This window comes from Urocampus carinirostris, chromosome 2 (genome assembly GCF_059441175.1).
Source record: "Urocampus carinirostris isolate Australia breed hairy pipefish chromosome 2, RoL_Ucar_1.0, whole genome shotgun sequence".
NCBI classification, from domain to species: domain Eukaryota; kingdom Metazoa; phylum Chordata; class Actinopteri; order Syngnathiformes; family Syngnathidae; genus Urocampus; species Urocampus carinirostris.
Genome location: NC_142350.1, coordinates 41,734,129 through 41,750,161, shown reverse-complemented (window position 1 = coordinate 41,750,161; position 16,033 = coordinate 41,734,129). Strand labels below are relative to the sequence as shown.

The 16,033-nt window shown below is 40.4% G+C and overlaps 1 protein-coding gene across 1 annotated transcript; it reads right to left on the bottom strand.

Moving 5' to 3' along the window:
- Positions 1-3,572: 3,572 nt before the first annotated feature.
- Positions 3,573-12,309, bottom strand: LOC148371910 (uncharacterized). Its single transcript, XM_088328172.1, has 4 exons — positions 11,280-12,309; positions 10,895-11,074; positions 3,851-4,029; positions 3,573-3,761 (listed from the first exon to the last, which is right to left on the bottom strand). Exons 1-4 carry the CDS (start codon positions 12,307-12,309, stop codon positions 3,573-3,575), a joined length of 1,578 nt encoding a protein of 525 aa, XP_088184298.1.
- Between the last annotated feature and the right edge of the window lie 3,724 nt (positions 12,310-16,033).

The window sequence follows — 16,033 nt, the reverse complement described above, 5'->3', positions numbered from 1 at the left end:
TCATCATCTGAAATTGAACAAAAAGAGCAAAGGCCAAGAAAGGTATCCCCCGTCGCCCAAAGTTTCAATTAACAACTTGCTGGCATTTTGTGTTTGTTACACTGTAAATGAGTCATTGATTCCAATTTCTATTTCGCATTGGAGGGATCACTTAGACAAAGGTGAGTTCTCCCCGAGAAAATTAAGTCACAAGATAGGAATGAAACAACGCTCGGGCGACTACAAAGTTTCCGCCTGGTAATCCCCAACAGAGTGCGCAATGTCTACGTGAGCCGACGTTGGAGCACCACTTGTGCCTATGTGTAATTTTAGAAGCAATCAGTATGGTTTCCAGGTTGTTCACCACCATGTAGTTGAGCCACACACAAGTGAGTTTCCCTGTTTTTGCCAGAGAGGTGACAAGAGGGCATCGTGTTTCAGATAGCTTATCTGTAATACAGGAATAAGGAAGAATCTCAAATGTCTTTAGAACTGCTTATCTCAGCCACTTGGACACTTTTGGAGCAAATTTGAAAGGTTTATTGATGGTCTCAGACATACCATCTCCTTTTAACAACAGTAAAGAGGCATTACACTGCTTACCGGTGCACCTTGGCCTGACTTATCCACATTTTAACCACATGGCAACCTTTTGTAAACACTTGTCTTGGAACAGATGACATAGAAAGGCCATCAACTCTTATCTAAATAGCCACTGCTGACAGAGACGTGGTTGACATGCTTCATGGCCTTTCTTCCTAGCACCGACATGAATCTCCAATTTAAACCTTTTCAAAAGCAAGAGTTTACTCTTTATTTAGTTTACTGTCATTGGCAGCTAAAGATATCATTCGCATTAAAACTTACTGTTAGTTGCAGACTACTAGTCGTGACGTTTTTGTTTTTTTTTGCTTTAAAGACGGGGCACTGAGGAAAACAGCAAGATGCTCACCATAGCAGGACACCGCAGGACCGTCTGACGCTCTTTCAAGAAATGAGTCCATGTTTTTGCCCACGTTATTCATACAATACATAACTAAAAGCAAAACTCTAGGATTGACGGGACTTTCTTGAATATTCACAACATATTTACGAAGTACTCAATTTATATATTCGAATACAACAGCAACAACAACAGCTGTGTCTTAAAAATGCTAAACTTACAGTACCCCATGCGACTTGCAGCTGTAATCGCAGCAAAAGGTGGCGCTACAAAGAATTAACTCAGTGGGGATGAATAATTTTGCACACCCACATTTCCATTTTTTATTTGTTAAAAAAGTTTAAAATATCCAATAAAGTGTGTTCCACTTCATGATTGTGTCCCACTTATTGTTGATTTTTCACCAGAAACTACAGTTATATATCATGACGTTTAAGGTCTGAAATGTGGCAAAAGGTTACAAAGTTCAAGAGGGCCAAACAGTTTCGCAAGCCACTGTAAATCAGAAACGTAGTATGGTGTAAACTTCTTTTTTCCAACTACAAAAGAGGATGCCAGGCCTTGTTTGTGTGGTACTGCTATTTGGCAACACCACAAATTGACATAAATTTGATAAAAAAAATCTCACTCAGCAGAGAGAAGCGAGCAGCAACCAAAAATGTAAACATGTTACTGTTCCTGAACAAAAAACATTTATATCTGTTGTCACTATGGCAACAGAGTCAATGACAGACAATTGATCCTTTATTAGCACCGCTGACTTTATTTTCAAAATATGGTGCAATGGTAGATGGTCATGTTGACATTGTTATATTTTTATTTTATTTTTGTTACTGCTTTTTTGTTCCGACTCTCTTGTCGTTTGTACTGAAACAGTTATTTTAAAAAGAATCTTTTTTTTAGGCTTGCAATGTAGATATTTAATTGAAATAACAAACATTTATTCTCTCTCTTGTCTATTGATTATATAAACTAACAAGGGGGTACGTGTTACAATTATTTAATGATCATATAATTTCCAAGCAAAAATCTGTAGCAATCGATACTTCCCCGTATTTACTTGGATCAGAATGATACCAAAATTCTCAGTATCTCAGCGCCTACCCGACAGAGTGGTCCTTGACAAGAACAAATTTTGACATAATCACTTTTTTCCACAGAACTGGGAAATTGTTTTTTACGTGTTGTGTTTTCCTTATGTAAACAATAAAATACATAGATAACATAATAAATAAGTATATGCATAATTCATTATTGACCTGAGTAAATAGTTCCATAATTAATACTTTTATTTATTTATTTTCAACTTTCTGAATGGGGACTTTTGAGGTCAAAGAGAACACCGAAGAGTGCGGATTTCCCTCCAATCTGACTTTTGCTCCACATTGCTGTCCTCCATGCATTTACCTCAATTGCCTCTTCAAAATTATAGCCTTGCTGCAATCAACTGAATGGCTCCGGGGGGAAATCCTCTTCAAATCGCAGGAACTTCTCTGAGGTCATTTCACATTGGTCAAAGAAACCCCCTCTCTGTACTGTTTTCAGCCTTTCTGTTCTCCTACTAGTCTTTTAAAGTTGTATGCGTATTTTTTCCCTCAGATTATTTGCTCTAATCATCCATTTTCTTCTGTTAGTGTTTTCATCCTTGCACAGATGAAAATATATATTTGTGAACAATTCACATATACAGTTACTTTAGGCGGGGTAGCACGGCGGCGCAGTGGTTAGCGCGTGTGCGGCACAGTCCTGAGGTCGTCGGAACCTCCTGCGTGGGTTCAAATCCAGCTCCCGGCCTTATTGTGCGGAGTTTGTATGTTCTCCCCGTGCTTGCGTGGGTTTCCCCCAGGGCACTCCGGTTTCCTCCCACATTCCAAAGACATGCATTTCAGGTGAATTGGCTGGTCCAAATTGTCCCTAGGTGTGACTGAGCGAGTGAGTTGTCTGTCCCCGGGTGCCCTGCGATTGGTTGGCAACCAGTTTAGGGTGTCCCCTGCCCACTGCCCGATGATTGCTGGGATGGGCTCCAGCACCCCCGCGACCCTACTGAGGATAAGCGGTGCAGCTGATGAGATGAGTTACGTTAGGCGGATCAATTCAAATATCAATATCATTAATACCGAACATTTACTTTGATCAGATCAATCCTATTGACCTGGGATCCATAATGTCCAACTCCCACTATAACAATGTTGTCAGTGGTATGTAAGGTTATTCATACATTATAACTTTTTAATTTGATCCAATTTTTTTTACACTTCAACTGCACAGCTGAATTCTTCTTCAAAATATTTTTGTTGCCTTGTTGACCTTTTTATACAGTGTTTGGGTTTTTGTTACATTGCTCCGTTTTAGTTTGACTCTCTTGATTTGACCCTGCTAAAGTTTGCATTGAACAATAAAATACCGGTCGTTGGTATTTCCTGCTTGGTATTGCTACCTGTCACTCTTTTCCAGTGCCCATGGCTCAGCTGCACGGTCATCAACTAGGAACCACTAATCCTTAACGTTTCACTTATTTTAATCACTAGAACATCTCCTGGTGGCAGAGCTGTGAGGTTTCCTTCTTACCCCCTGCAGCTGCTCTTCTCGGCCTCCTCTGCCAGATCTTTAAATGCCTTCTTCAATTTCCCTCCTGTCACTCCTGCATCCTTCAGAAGGCGTGTTGCTGACTGCTCCATGTAGCCTCGACAGATGACCTCCAATAGGTGGATTGTCGCCTTCCAGCCATCTTCCCGCACTCTGCAGTAAGCTCAGAGTACTTTGCATTCTTGGGCTTGAAAGCAGCCTCGATTTCCCCTTTTGTTGGCACTGTGAGCTCTACTGTGTGCACCACTCTTGCCTCGGGAAAACCACACCACAATATCATGGCCGAGAGATGATGTTGTGATCTCTTTTGGGAACTGATGCTGCCCTTTGAGATCGACTCGCCCGTTCCACTCCTCGTCTGTGGAGAAAGGTCTTAATGTCTCTTTCAACCTGGTGCATCTTTGTTTCAACCACCCTCTCTGACAAAGCTGGTGTGGCTTCATTCTGGTAGTTTCTTGGTGCCCCATAGGCACTCCTCCAGAACCTCAGGCAGTTTCGCAAGGACTTGATCGGGTCGCCATCTGTAGCACCCCTGGGAAAGTGCGATCTTGCAGCCTGACAAGATATGCTGAAGACTTGCGTTGTTAGCATTGCAGAGTGTGCAGAATGACTTACTCCCGAACCCCTTATGAAGGTCGCGAGGGCAGGGGAGTGTGTCATACATTGCACACACGAGGACGTTTATTCTTGCGTGTGGCATCTTCCACAGGTCACCCCAACTGCCTTTCTGGTTGACAACTCCCTCTCAGTTGTAACACTCCTCTTCTATCCTTGATACCTTTGCCACCACCATCTTCTTCCTCTTCTTGCGGTTGGCTGTGGACCAAAATCGTTGCGCTTCTCCCCACCTCAGGCCCGCTCTTTCTGCCTAGACTCTACCAAGAAATTCTTTGTGCTGGAGCCCCAAGTATGATTTTATTGTATTTCATCTCCTTTCCTGGCTTTTTGTGACCCGAGCCATGTGTTTCTGTTTACACTTCATCTGCACAGCTGTTGATTTTTATAAGGTAATTAATGTTGACTCGGGATGGGCCATTTAGTTTTTAATCATTTTATAATGGGAAAATTCACTTATTACACAAGCAGTTCGAGCTATGAGCACGTTCCTGCAACAAATTCAGCGCGTATAAAGAGGTACCACAGTAGTCATACTCTGGGCTGGAATATTGGTATCGTATCAGAAGTGGAAAAAGTTGGATCAGGACATGCCTAACCTAAAGAGATTGCACGAGGTGCATGTTTATTTCCTTGGCCAATTTTGCTTACACAAGTGATATAGATAATTAGTTGCTTCAAAGCGATACAGAAGACTGGAGAAACCATGGTATTGTTATTTGGTCCTTTATTTATCACAGCCACCAGTCGTGTGGTCCTTCTACAGACAATGTTATTGTCTCTGTATTTGGCCATCTGTAGAGGCTTAACAGATTCCACAACCAGCCTGATGTAGAAGTGGCTGCTTCCTATCTCATGCAGCCCAACACAAGGTATATATATACACAAGTGTGTGTACAAGCGTGTATGTGTGTGTGTTTGTGCGGTTATCAGGTGCAGTACGTGCAAGGAACAGATGCTACAAGTCTTTTGCTGATATGCCACATGAATGCCAAAATTGGCCATTGTGAGTCTCTGAAAGTGTGTGTGCGTAGCTGACAGTGTAGGTGTGTTCCCTAGGTGAACATGTACATGTCTGCTAAAGAAGCTATGAGAAACATTCTAATTCAATGAAATCTTAAGGCACAATCAGCAGGGTTGGGACTAACGCGTTCCTGGAAGGCAATTACTTTTCTCGGTAACGAGTTCTGAAACGGGTTAGTAATACAATTTTATAACTCTACTGTCTTTTATGTCTTTACATGGTGCGTTACTTTGTTATTCTGGTACCTATTGATTGTCGATTATGATTTTTTGTGTCCTCTGAATCACTCAGATTGTCACATACAGCCCTCAATCCACCAATATCCTCTTAAGAGTGGGCCTGTTTACACGTACCTACAGGGTAAAACTGAATACAGTTATGACAGAGTGGTCTCAAGCACAGAATATGAGAAGGCAGAATATTTTTCATAGAGATATTCTCCTTACCATACAACCCCTATTTTAAACCAAATTTACAACTATAAAACAAATACTAAGATTAGGGAGTTAGCTCAAATGCGCAAATTTGTTAAGATGTAGCGAATGGTACTGTACTTTCAGTAACACGCTACTATTTGGTGTCATAAATCTGGGGAAGGTAACCAAATTACTTTTTAAAATAAGTATCCAGTAAGTGTAACTAATGAAAATTTTCAAGTAATGCACCAAACACTGATAACCAGGTCCAAGCTAATGAAATACAGGGATCACACAGGAAGCGAACCCAACGGGGAGCATCTAAGCTTTCTACAAAATCCACAGGTTTTACAAAGGTCAGCTACCAAAGTGTTGATGAATTCTAAACAACTTACACAAACATGTGACACACCACCTGTGCACAAGTTCACCTTTGACCTCTCCTGTGTGTGGCATTAATGTTAGAATTTGCGGCCTCTAAACCGGGGGTTGGCAACACAAAATGTTGAAAGATCCATATTTGACAAAAACATAAAAAAATAATTGAAATAGATAACATATGTTTGGAGCCGTAAATAATTAAAAGCTTTATATGTGCCTTATTCAGAAGGAAACACATACTGTTTCTATCTACAGTATATTTATTGGAAAACGATAATAATGAATCCTTTTTGCCCTTTTAGAGAAACAATTTTTTTTTTCCATTATCAAACATTTTTAAAAGGACCAGGGAGCCACTAAGGAGCACCAGACCCCTGGTCTAAACTTATTATTCTTATTATTATTATTTGTTTGACTATTTTTACCAATACTATGGAAGATGTGCAGGTTTTCCATTAATCATTTTTGATTGGTTCCTGCCCATCTTCAAAGCAGGTTTATTTAAAGGCTTACAGAGAGCCAATCAGAACCCCCGGCGGGTGGGGCACAGCTGAGTCACATCTGTAATCATGACAGTGATGTATTTAAATTCTCGATGCCTGTAGTTTTTAGTTTACATTTACATATAACAGTTTTCAGACTTATTTTTATGAAACTTGTATTCATAAAATATTTGGTTTTGAGTTAAATTGCATATTAGAATTTTATTTTTGCTACATGATAATTCTTGCTGTAACAAAAAATGCATTTCAAAACGCATAATAGAGACTCGGTTGCTAATGTTGGCTGCTTTCATCCTCATATCATATTCCAGGAGCTCAAGAACATACATGCAAACCTTTTGACGTTAAAAGCAGATGTTATGGGACACTTTATTCTTACGCGCGGAACACAATCCGTCATCAGAATATTAAAAAAAAAATAAAAAAAAAATGCAAAGACAAAAACAAATTTTTAACGATTTCCATGTAATGACTCAAATACCAGAACACTACTCAACTTTAAAACAGTCATAATAAATACAGTGGGACCTCAGATCGCGACCATAATCCGTTCCAGAACCCTGTTCAAAAACCGATTAGTTCGATCACCGAAATCATTTTTCCCATTAAAAATAATGTAAATCGTTTTAATCCGTTCCAACACCCTGAATGTTTACCTTGAATGTTTAACGTAAACATAAAGCTAAGCCAGGCTAATCGTACGTCCGGGTTATCGTAATCTTCCGTACGAAAGATTACGCTAACATGAACCTGTAAAAAAAAAAAATCAGGTCATTTACAAGTCATTTAGCACCCGGGTCTCCACAACAAGTGGTGAGTGGTTCATTGGAAAGGGGGCTCCGTTCCAACACCCTGAAAGTTGGGCTCCGTTCCAACACCCTGAATGTTTACCTTGAATGTTCAACGTAAACACAAAGCTAACCCAGGCTAATCGTACGTTTGCGTTATCGTAATTTTCCGTAAGAAAGATTACGCTAACATGAACGTGTAAAAATTAAAAAAAAGGATAAAGAAGAGAATTATGCATAGGATTTCTTACCTTTGTGGTGGTCAGCAGAAGGTGCAGGTGGACAGTGGGGTATTCCCTAGCAAGATCAGACACTCGCACACCTCTTTCATATTTTTCTATTCTTTCTTTCTTAAATGCAATAGTTGTACGCACTACTTTTCTTTTTTCACCTGTAGCAACTTTGCTGCTTGCACTGACTTTCTTCGGAGGCATAATTAGGGGCTAAAACACTTCGTACACCTATATTAAAAGCAAAAGCAAAACGAAGCACGTCCGCACGCTATAACAGTTGGTCACGAAAAGAGCGATCTACACTCGTACACCGCTCAGCATCGCACTATAGCGTACGCACTCACGCATCATCGGCGTTCGAACTCCGATTTTTTGACCAAACAGCGAAGCAAGAATTTCTCGAAATTTTTGGTCGGACTCCGATTTGTTCGAACTGAAAAGAGTTCGAAAACCGAGGTTCCACTGTACCAGGAGCTTTTCTCACATTTTCAAGGTTTAATTGTTCAATGCCTTGTAGGTCTCACATTTAGCATTTACTAGAAGTCTGTCATCTGACTTACATCTATAGCGCTTCGTTTTTTAGAAGGCGCTAATTTCTGCTCCCGGAAATCAGAAAGTGGCAAACATTGACCAAAATGGAAAGCGCTTCTTTTGAGCACAAAGATGGTCTCACTTCAAGATAAAGCCGACTCAGACTAAAATACAAGTCTTTAGTCAAGATTTTCTTGCTTGTTTAAATTTAAAGACAAAAAAGATTGGATTTACAACATTTACAACATTAGTCTGACACATAAAAGGGTTTTATTGTTGAGTAAGCAAGAGGGTGTGTCCGGCAATACGCTCCGAGCGCTCTGCTTCACTCAGACTATTCAGAAACACAGAGTGTTGTTTAAATTTGAGGTTGTTATTCACAGAGGCCTCAATAAAAGAAGCACAGCTTAGGCGGTTAGAGGAACGTAAACAATTGCCCTCAAATATAAGTAGGGCAATTTTATCACCATAAATGTAGCGAACACTGGTAAGTAAGGTTTGTCTTTTTGGAGTTAGGTTCTTACCGTGACTGTTGAATGAATCGAATCAGAGTTACAACATTGTTTTTTGTTGGTATTTAGTTATTTATAAATTGCAAGATTGGTCCTTCATACTAATGTTCCTAGAGATGTAATGTAATGTCGGTGTGGAGAACAAACAGGGGACCCAAATGCGTAACGTTCACACAACACGGACGGTGACAGGTGCCAAGGCGAACATCCGGGGCCGCAGATAAGAGCGTGATCGTGGACCGGAGCAAGTCGGATACCAGGGGCAGAGAACAAAACGTGGGGGGGAACGAAAGCAGGAATCAGGAGAAGAAATCAGGCAGTAAGACGAGGTGGACAGGCAGGTCGCAGGATGCAGGAACAGGTGGGAATCAAAATGGGAGCCAGAGTCAAAAGTGCTTGCCTTCCATGTGCTGAGGTTCGCTGACAGACTGTCAAAGAGTGAGCGGAAAGGAAGTGCTTAAATAGGGAGAGGGATATTTAGAAAACGAGTGGCAGCTGGGGCTGCAGGAGTGAGCGCAGGTGAGGGCAATCAGCGGGCAATTGACAGGATCGTGACAGTAGGTTCTTCTTGTTTTTTTATGTATGTGTATATCTTGGACCGCAACATTTTTGACGCACAGGCAGACAAAGGTAAAAAAGGGTCAGACGATTTGTTTAGCCAATCAAAATGCAGAACACAATACACATTAAAAATATGCGAAGTAGCGAAACCTCAAAGAGTAGATACAGCGAGGAATTACTGCATAGGAAATACACCTTATGTAGCTCAAATTATTTACAATATAGTCAGTGAATTGGCTTAGTACACACACACCTCAGTTGAATAAAACCACACCAGTGTTTGACCTTGTGACCAATGTGAAACGCACACTTGAATCGTACACATCTGTTTTTTCTCATGAATGTCTCAACCTTCTTTTCGAATCAATTGTGAAAAGAAATATGTCACCACAGGCAAAACAATCACATCCTGAGTCCAGATTTTGCTCTTGAAGTGATGAACTGAAGCCACACAAAATTCATTGAATAATAATGCCAGATTAGCTCACAGAACAGGGAAAGTGGATATTCGACAAAGATTCATGATCTAATCTGCCAAGTTTAACTTGAACAGTTTGACTTGTTATTTAAAGGTATAGTCCATTGTTTGAGTCGTCATTAAAAAGTTGAGAGTATAGTATTTTTTCTATTAGGTGCAAGTAAAAAAAAAAAAAATCCCAACTGAGTTCAAAGAGCCTTTATAATTTATTTTCCCTTGACCATATATTTTCATCTTACTTTTAGCAGACATGGGACCAAGTCACACATGTGCAAGTCTCAAGTAAGTCTCAAGTCTTCACCTTCAAGTCCCAAGTAAGTCCCAAGTATTTTTTTTCTTGGGCAAGTCAAGTCAAGTCAAGTCACAGGCTGTGTCAAGTCAAGTCAAGTCAAGTCCTGTAATAGGTCAAGTCAAGTCCAAGTCAAGTCACCTTTGGCGTACTGTTGTAATTTTAGCTTCAGAATCTGATCTTAATAAAGTGAAAGGCAATATATAAGAAATCAAGTAATCATCCTTGGCTAATGTGCCTAACCTGTAATAAAATATTTGTATCCTAAATACTCATGTTCAGTAAAATACATCATAGACTCAAACAAACAGTGATATCGTCAGTATTTGGTATTTATTGACGGAAAAAGTGATCTGTAGATCGAAACCCAAACTTTTACTTTTTTTTTACTTTTACAAAGTAACAATAACAGCTAAAACAAATACTAACTTACAGAGGGTTAAACTGTCACATTTCTCTTGCTCTTTTCTTTGCAGATTTCTCTCTCACACGCTTTCTGTCACTCACTCAAACAGTATATCCATAAGTCAATCCCTTTTTATGAGGAAACAAATAACAGCTAAAACAAATAGCTTATTATTATTAAACTTTGTTACATTTCTCCTCTCTCTCTCACACACTCACACAATCACACACACTCACACACACTCTCACTCACTCACTCACTCACTCACTCACTCACTCACTCACTCACTCACTCACTCACTCACTCACTCACTCACTCACTCACTCACTCACTCACTCACTCACTCACTCACTCACTCACTCACTCACTCACTCACTCACAATGACACAAACTAACTCACTCACTCAGTCACTGTATATCCATCAGTCATTCCCTTTTTACAAGGTATTGCATTTGCAAAATAGAAGATTAGACAGGGTCTTATCTGCAAGCCGAGCTCGATGGGGTCTCATAATGATTCCACCATGGCTGAAGACTCTTTCCACTGGGGAACTTGAGGCTGGCACTGACAAAGCTTTCATTGCAACAGGAAAAAGGGCAGGGAAGACAGCCCTGTTTGTGTCCCAGAAGGACAGACAAGGCTGCCCACAACAAAGAGAAAAATAGTTATTTAGTTGTGTCTCTGGGTTGGTGGTTGGGTCCTGCTTGCGGCGTTTTTTGTAGCCTGAGAATAGGCCAGTGCTGTCTTCTTGCTGGCTTTCGCTTTCCTCCTCTAGGAATTCAGGACTCTGGGATGTTGTGTGAGGTTGCACCTCACGTAGAATCAGATCTAATTAAAACAAAGAAAAAAAAGGGCAAGCGTAAGATCTCATGAGCATTATTCAAAATTGAACATCCACAGTTTGATACGCTTGCAAAATCATCTCTAAAATGGATTATAATACTCATACCACTGTTGTGAATTACATTTCCATAATTTGATAATGGTGACACGCCTAAGTGTACATCATGTTAAAAAAAAAAAATCCACTGACCTTTTACCATGTCAACAATGTTATTCTCGACATCATCGGTGACAAGCACATCATGCTGAAGCCACATCATGGAGAAAGCCGGGTCCAGGACAGCTGACCTGATGTAGACTGGGTCTGCAAATGGCAGCTCTTCCCCTGATGCAGCTGACAACATCTTCACATTAACGAAGATTCCCCGGAACCGTTTCTTCAAAGAGAATTGCAGGCTATGGATCATGCTTCCCAGGAAGGGCACTTGCGGCTTGAGTCTTTCCAAGTGGTGGTTAAGTGACAATACACAGGGGAGGACAGAGCTAATCGTCACAATCTTCTCTCCCTGAGTAAGATCAGTGGCCTCTGCAAATGGCTGTAGCACATCACAAAGTTCCTTCATCAAGTTCCACTCCCTAATTGAGAAGACCAGCTCACTGTGTCCCGTGTTCTGAACAACACTGCACAAGTCCTGGTGACTGAATGAGAGCACTGCCTTGACTTGTCGGAAAGTTGAATTCCACCGTGTGTTTACAGCAGCGGGTATCCCTCGCTGACCAAACTTCTCCTCAAACGCATCTTTAAAGGTGCTGGATGTATGCAAGAGAGAGCTAAGCTTGGAGCATTTTGCAAAGGAACTGTTCATGATCTGTGCATCCTTGAGACCATCACCAACAGCTAACTGCAGAGTATGCGCAAAGCATTGCTGACGTTTAGGGCTTCCTCTGTTGATTGTGCGGTCCACAGTCTCCCAGTCACCTCTGGAGAGGTCTTCCCACAATTCTTCATCATCCAGATTGTCATCATCGGTTACTTCGTCATCTTGATCCTTCGGAAAACAGACTGAAAATGCTCGCTTCATATTCGCAGCATTATCACAGATTATGAAGTCGAGTTTTTTCCGAATGCCATATTCCTCACACAGGGAATCAAAGGCTTCAGCAATGCGCTCTCCTGTGTGAGATCCCTTGAATCTGCTGCATGCCAGCAGGTATGACTTCAGCATGACTCCTTCTGAGGTTGTTAAGACATGGCCAGTGACTCCCAAAAAGCCGCGCATCCTCCTATCTGACCAAATGTCTATGGTAACCGACACATGGTCTACACCAGCAAGAATCACTTTGATCTTTTCTTGCATGTCTGCAACAAGTGATTCTATTGTTGAAGTTATTGTTCTGCGGCAGATAGGCTGGTATTTGGAGTCGACCACAGACATGAAGTGCCTGAAATGTTTATTTTCCGTCATTGAAAGGGGCATGCTACATCCAATCACAAGATCTGTAACAATAGCATTGGTTATGGACTTCTGTTTGGGATGATTTGCTGAATATGCTTCCAGAGGACGAGACTGGATGAACTGTGATATTGCAGGCTGTGTAGTATCAGTGCAGGCGTTTCTTGTCCTTTCATACTCTGCATATCTGTGAAGCAGATGCAAAAACAAGAATGAGATGTCCTGTATGGTTGGGCAGACATGAAATCATGACATATGGTTAAAAAAACAGTTGTTTGAAACTTTCTGTATTTTTTTTTATCTATCTTCTGGATGATATTACTTAATATCAAATCAACTGTAACTGAAGCTTTTACCACAATTTTTTTCTTTTTTATGCTCATAAAGCTGGTATATCTTAACCATGTGATAGTTAATAAATAAAACAATTTATTTAACATTTCCAACCATGAAATCAAAATTTTTAAAGAAAATAATGAGCTAATATTTATTTTTATACTAAAAAGTTACTAAAAAAAACTACAAAAAAAACTTCCATAATTGTCGACTTAGTGGTCTTAATTATAAGATTGGATTAACATTATTGTCACTATTTGATTTGGAGACTACTGGCATAACTTTTGATCTAGCCTGCACGATTGAGGCGGTTTTAGCGTGATGACGTTGTAGTCTGATTGGTTGTAGCATAGTCCAGTAGTACACAGAGGCATTTGACGCAGCCTCTCGGATGGTTGGCCAGACTAAACTCGTGTGATGAGTTTATCACACGTTTATCACAGTTTATTAATAGTCGCGATAGCCAGGCTTTATTGTTGCACTTTTATTGCACTTTATTGTTGTCAATGTCTACGCATAGGACAGTGTGGAACGTAATTTCGATTCCTTTTTATGTCAAGTACATTTGAAGGAACTGGCAAATAAAACTGACTTTACTTGACTATGTACGATCAGCATGCCTGTGAAAAAGACCGGATCCCCCTGCAACTGCCGCCAACCCCACACTCCCCCCAATCGTGGAAGGTGCCCTTTTGCCAACACTTCCAAATTATATGCAGATTGAGACTATAACATTAAGGCAAAGACACATTTTTGATCACGTACAGTGCACGTGTCCTTCTCAACTTCACCGCTTAGCCTACCCTATTTTCTCAATTACACAGCCCGTTTATCCGTAGCTCCTAGCTCAATATGCCTGGCTTGTCTTTTGCGTTACCCGTTGTAGGATAGACAAGGCACTATGAGCACAAATGCATTCGTTTTACTCAAACATACTGCAATGTTTATAAAAGTAAATGAATGAAGCATCATTGACGCAGGTTACGATAACCTCTCGTCTCTGCATAAGAATGTCACAATGATAAACTGAAACCCGCCTGTGCAGCGGCTAAATCGCCCTGCCGCTCACTCTTAACTAACAACCAAAGAGTTTAGCTGCTAATCGTAAGCAACTGGGCTTTTTAGAGATTGAGCTGTAGATGTTCCTCATGGAAGTTCCTCAAGCTCAAATTAGAAGTCCAGTTGCCTACAACTAAACTGTATGGATAAAATGACCTGGGTGAATGACAATATTCACAGACATTAGCCAACATCCAACTCACCAGATATTAACACATTGACAAACAGATATTAACACTGACAAACACTTACTGGGCAGAATGGCTCTTCAAATGTCGGATGAAATTTGAGGTGGTGGTCTGGCTGTCCGAAATTTTCCCGTTGCAAAATTTGCACTGCGCTGTTCGCCGTTTACCTTCTTCACAGAAGTTTTTGAAGCCAAAAGTTACTACCTTCGGAGCAGACATGCTGACTTCAGGTGGTTGCCGTGGAGGTGTGTGGCGCATGGGCAGAGTGGGCGTGACATGAGAGCGTTTCTCAGCCCGCATCCCGTACTGTAATTGTCAACATTATTTAAATAATGAAATATATATATGTATATAGCCTACAATTTATATTCGCACTGAAAACATGATGTGAACACGCAAGTCATTCAAGTCATCGTGGCTCAAGTCAAGTCAAGTCCCGAGTCTTAGATTGCCAAGTCCAAGTCAAGTCTCAAGTATTTCATTTTTTGTTGAGTCAAGTCACAAGTCATAAAAACAGCGACTCAAGTCGACTCGAGTCCAAGTCACTAAGTCTCAAGTCCCCATGTCTGACTTTTAGCAACAGTGTTTTGGACACGCAACAAATTAGGAAGCAGAAATGGGGGGACAAAGGGGATAGCGAATTATTTCATGCTCATCCCCGTGATTTTTTGTTAGTGTATCATGAAAATGGTGAAAGTGAGAAAAGGTCTGTTTCAAATACAGTCGAAACTCCAACCACACCCGTAAAATTAATGAAAAAGTCGTTGATTTGAACGTGAAATGGATTTTATTGGTACTTTCACACTATATTCATGATTTAGTAGTGTTGGGACTAACCCATTACATTACTCGGTATTATTAATAAAATGTTGTAACTCTATCACATACACCAACTACCACCTGACAAACTCTCGGACTGTTGCCTCTACTGACTGGGTTTACTGGAACACTAAACCCTTGCTTGCATCTTGTATCACGATTTTTGTTTGCTGCTTGACTTCCCATGTACCGAGCCTTGCTCGGATAAAAGACCACCGCTTTTTGTAGTAATCTGTACAACCTTAAGTGGGTTTTTGACAAAATTTCATCCACATTGGATGGGCCGAACACAATATAATGTCAGATCTATTTTTGGAATAAGTCGTGTCTAAAATAAACAAAAATTGATTTTAAAAGACTCGTTTTAATTTGGTTGAAAAGTAACAGTTGGAAAAAACAAAGCGTTATATTACTTATTGTAGACTATATTTGGACATTATTGGACAGGTTCCCATTTCTCTCTAGTTTCCCTCGCTTTTTCTCACACTCCTATTTCTCTCGGCCTTACCTTCAATTTTCCTACTCACAGCTGCATTCACTTGTCCTTCTTTCCCTCCTTTAATGACTCTTGTCACTATTTAAACACCCTGTCTCCCTATTTCTGTGCTAGATTGTTGTCTTCCGTGTCGCATCTGAAGCACTTGTCTTATCCTTAAAAAAAATTAAAAATACAATTAAAAAACACCGATAACATTAGTAATAATACATTTTATTTCTAAGCTCCTGTCAAACCCCCAATGTCCCTGTACAGAATATAAAACAGCGATATGATTAAAAAAAAACAGAATAAAAGAAAAACAAGCAATAAAAAATAAAAAATAAAAACAATGTTCAAACGGATGCGGTCTATGATGGATAAGCCTGAAGAGGTGGGTTTCGAGCCTCGATTGGAATATGGACAGGGTGGCTGAATTCTGGAGGTCAGGTGGTGGTGAGTTCTAGAGCTGGGGAGCAGAGAATTTGAAAGCTCAGCTATTAAGATTTAATTGTTTTAAACCCCATATTAGATTGTAGCTGGTCATATAGTTGAAATATTGGACACTTTGATGATATTAACTGCTTTTCCGCTATGCAGTGATGGACGTTGAACAATGTGGCTCAAGGGATGACACTAGAAAAGGGATGGATCAAATACATGTAGCCACGGT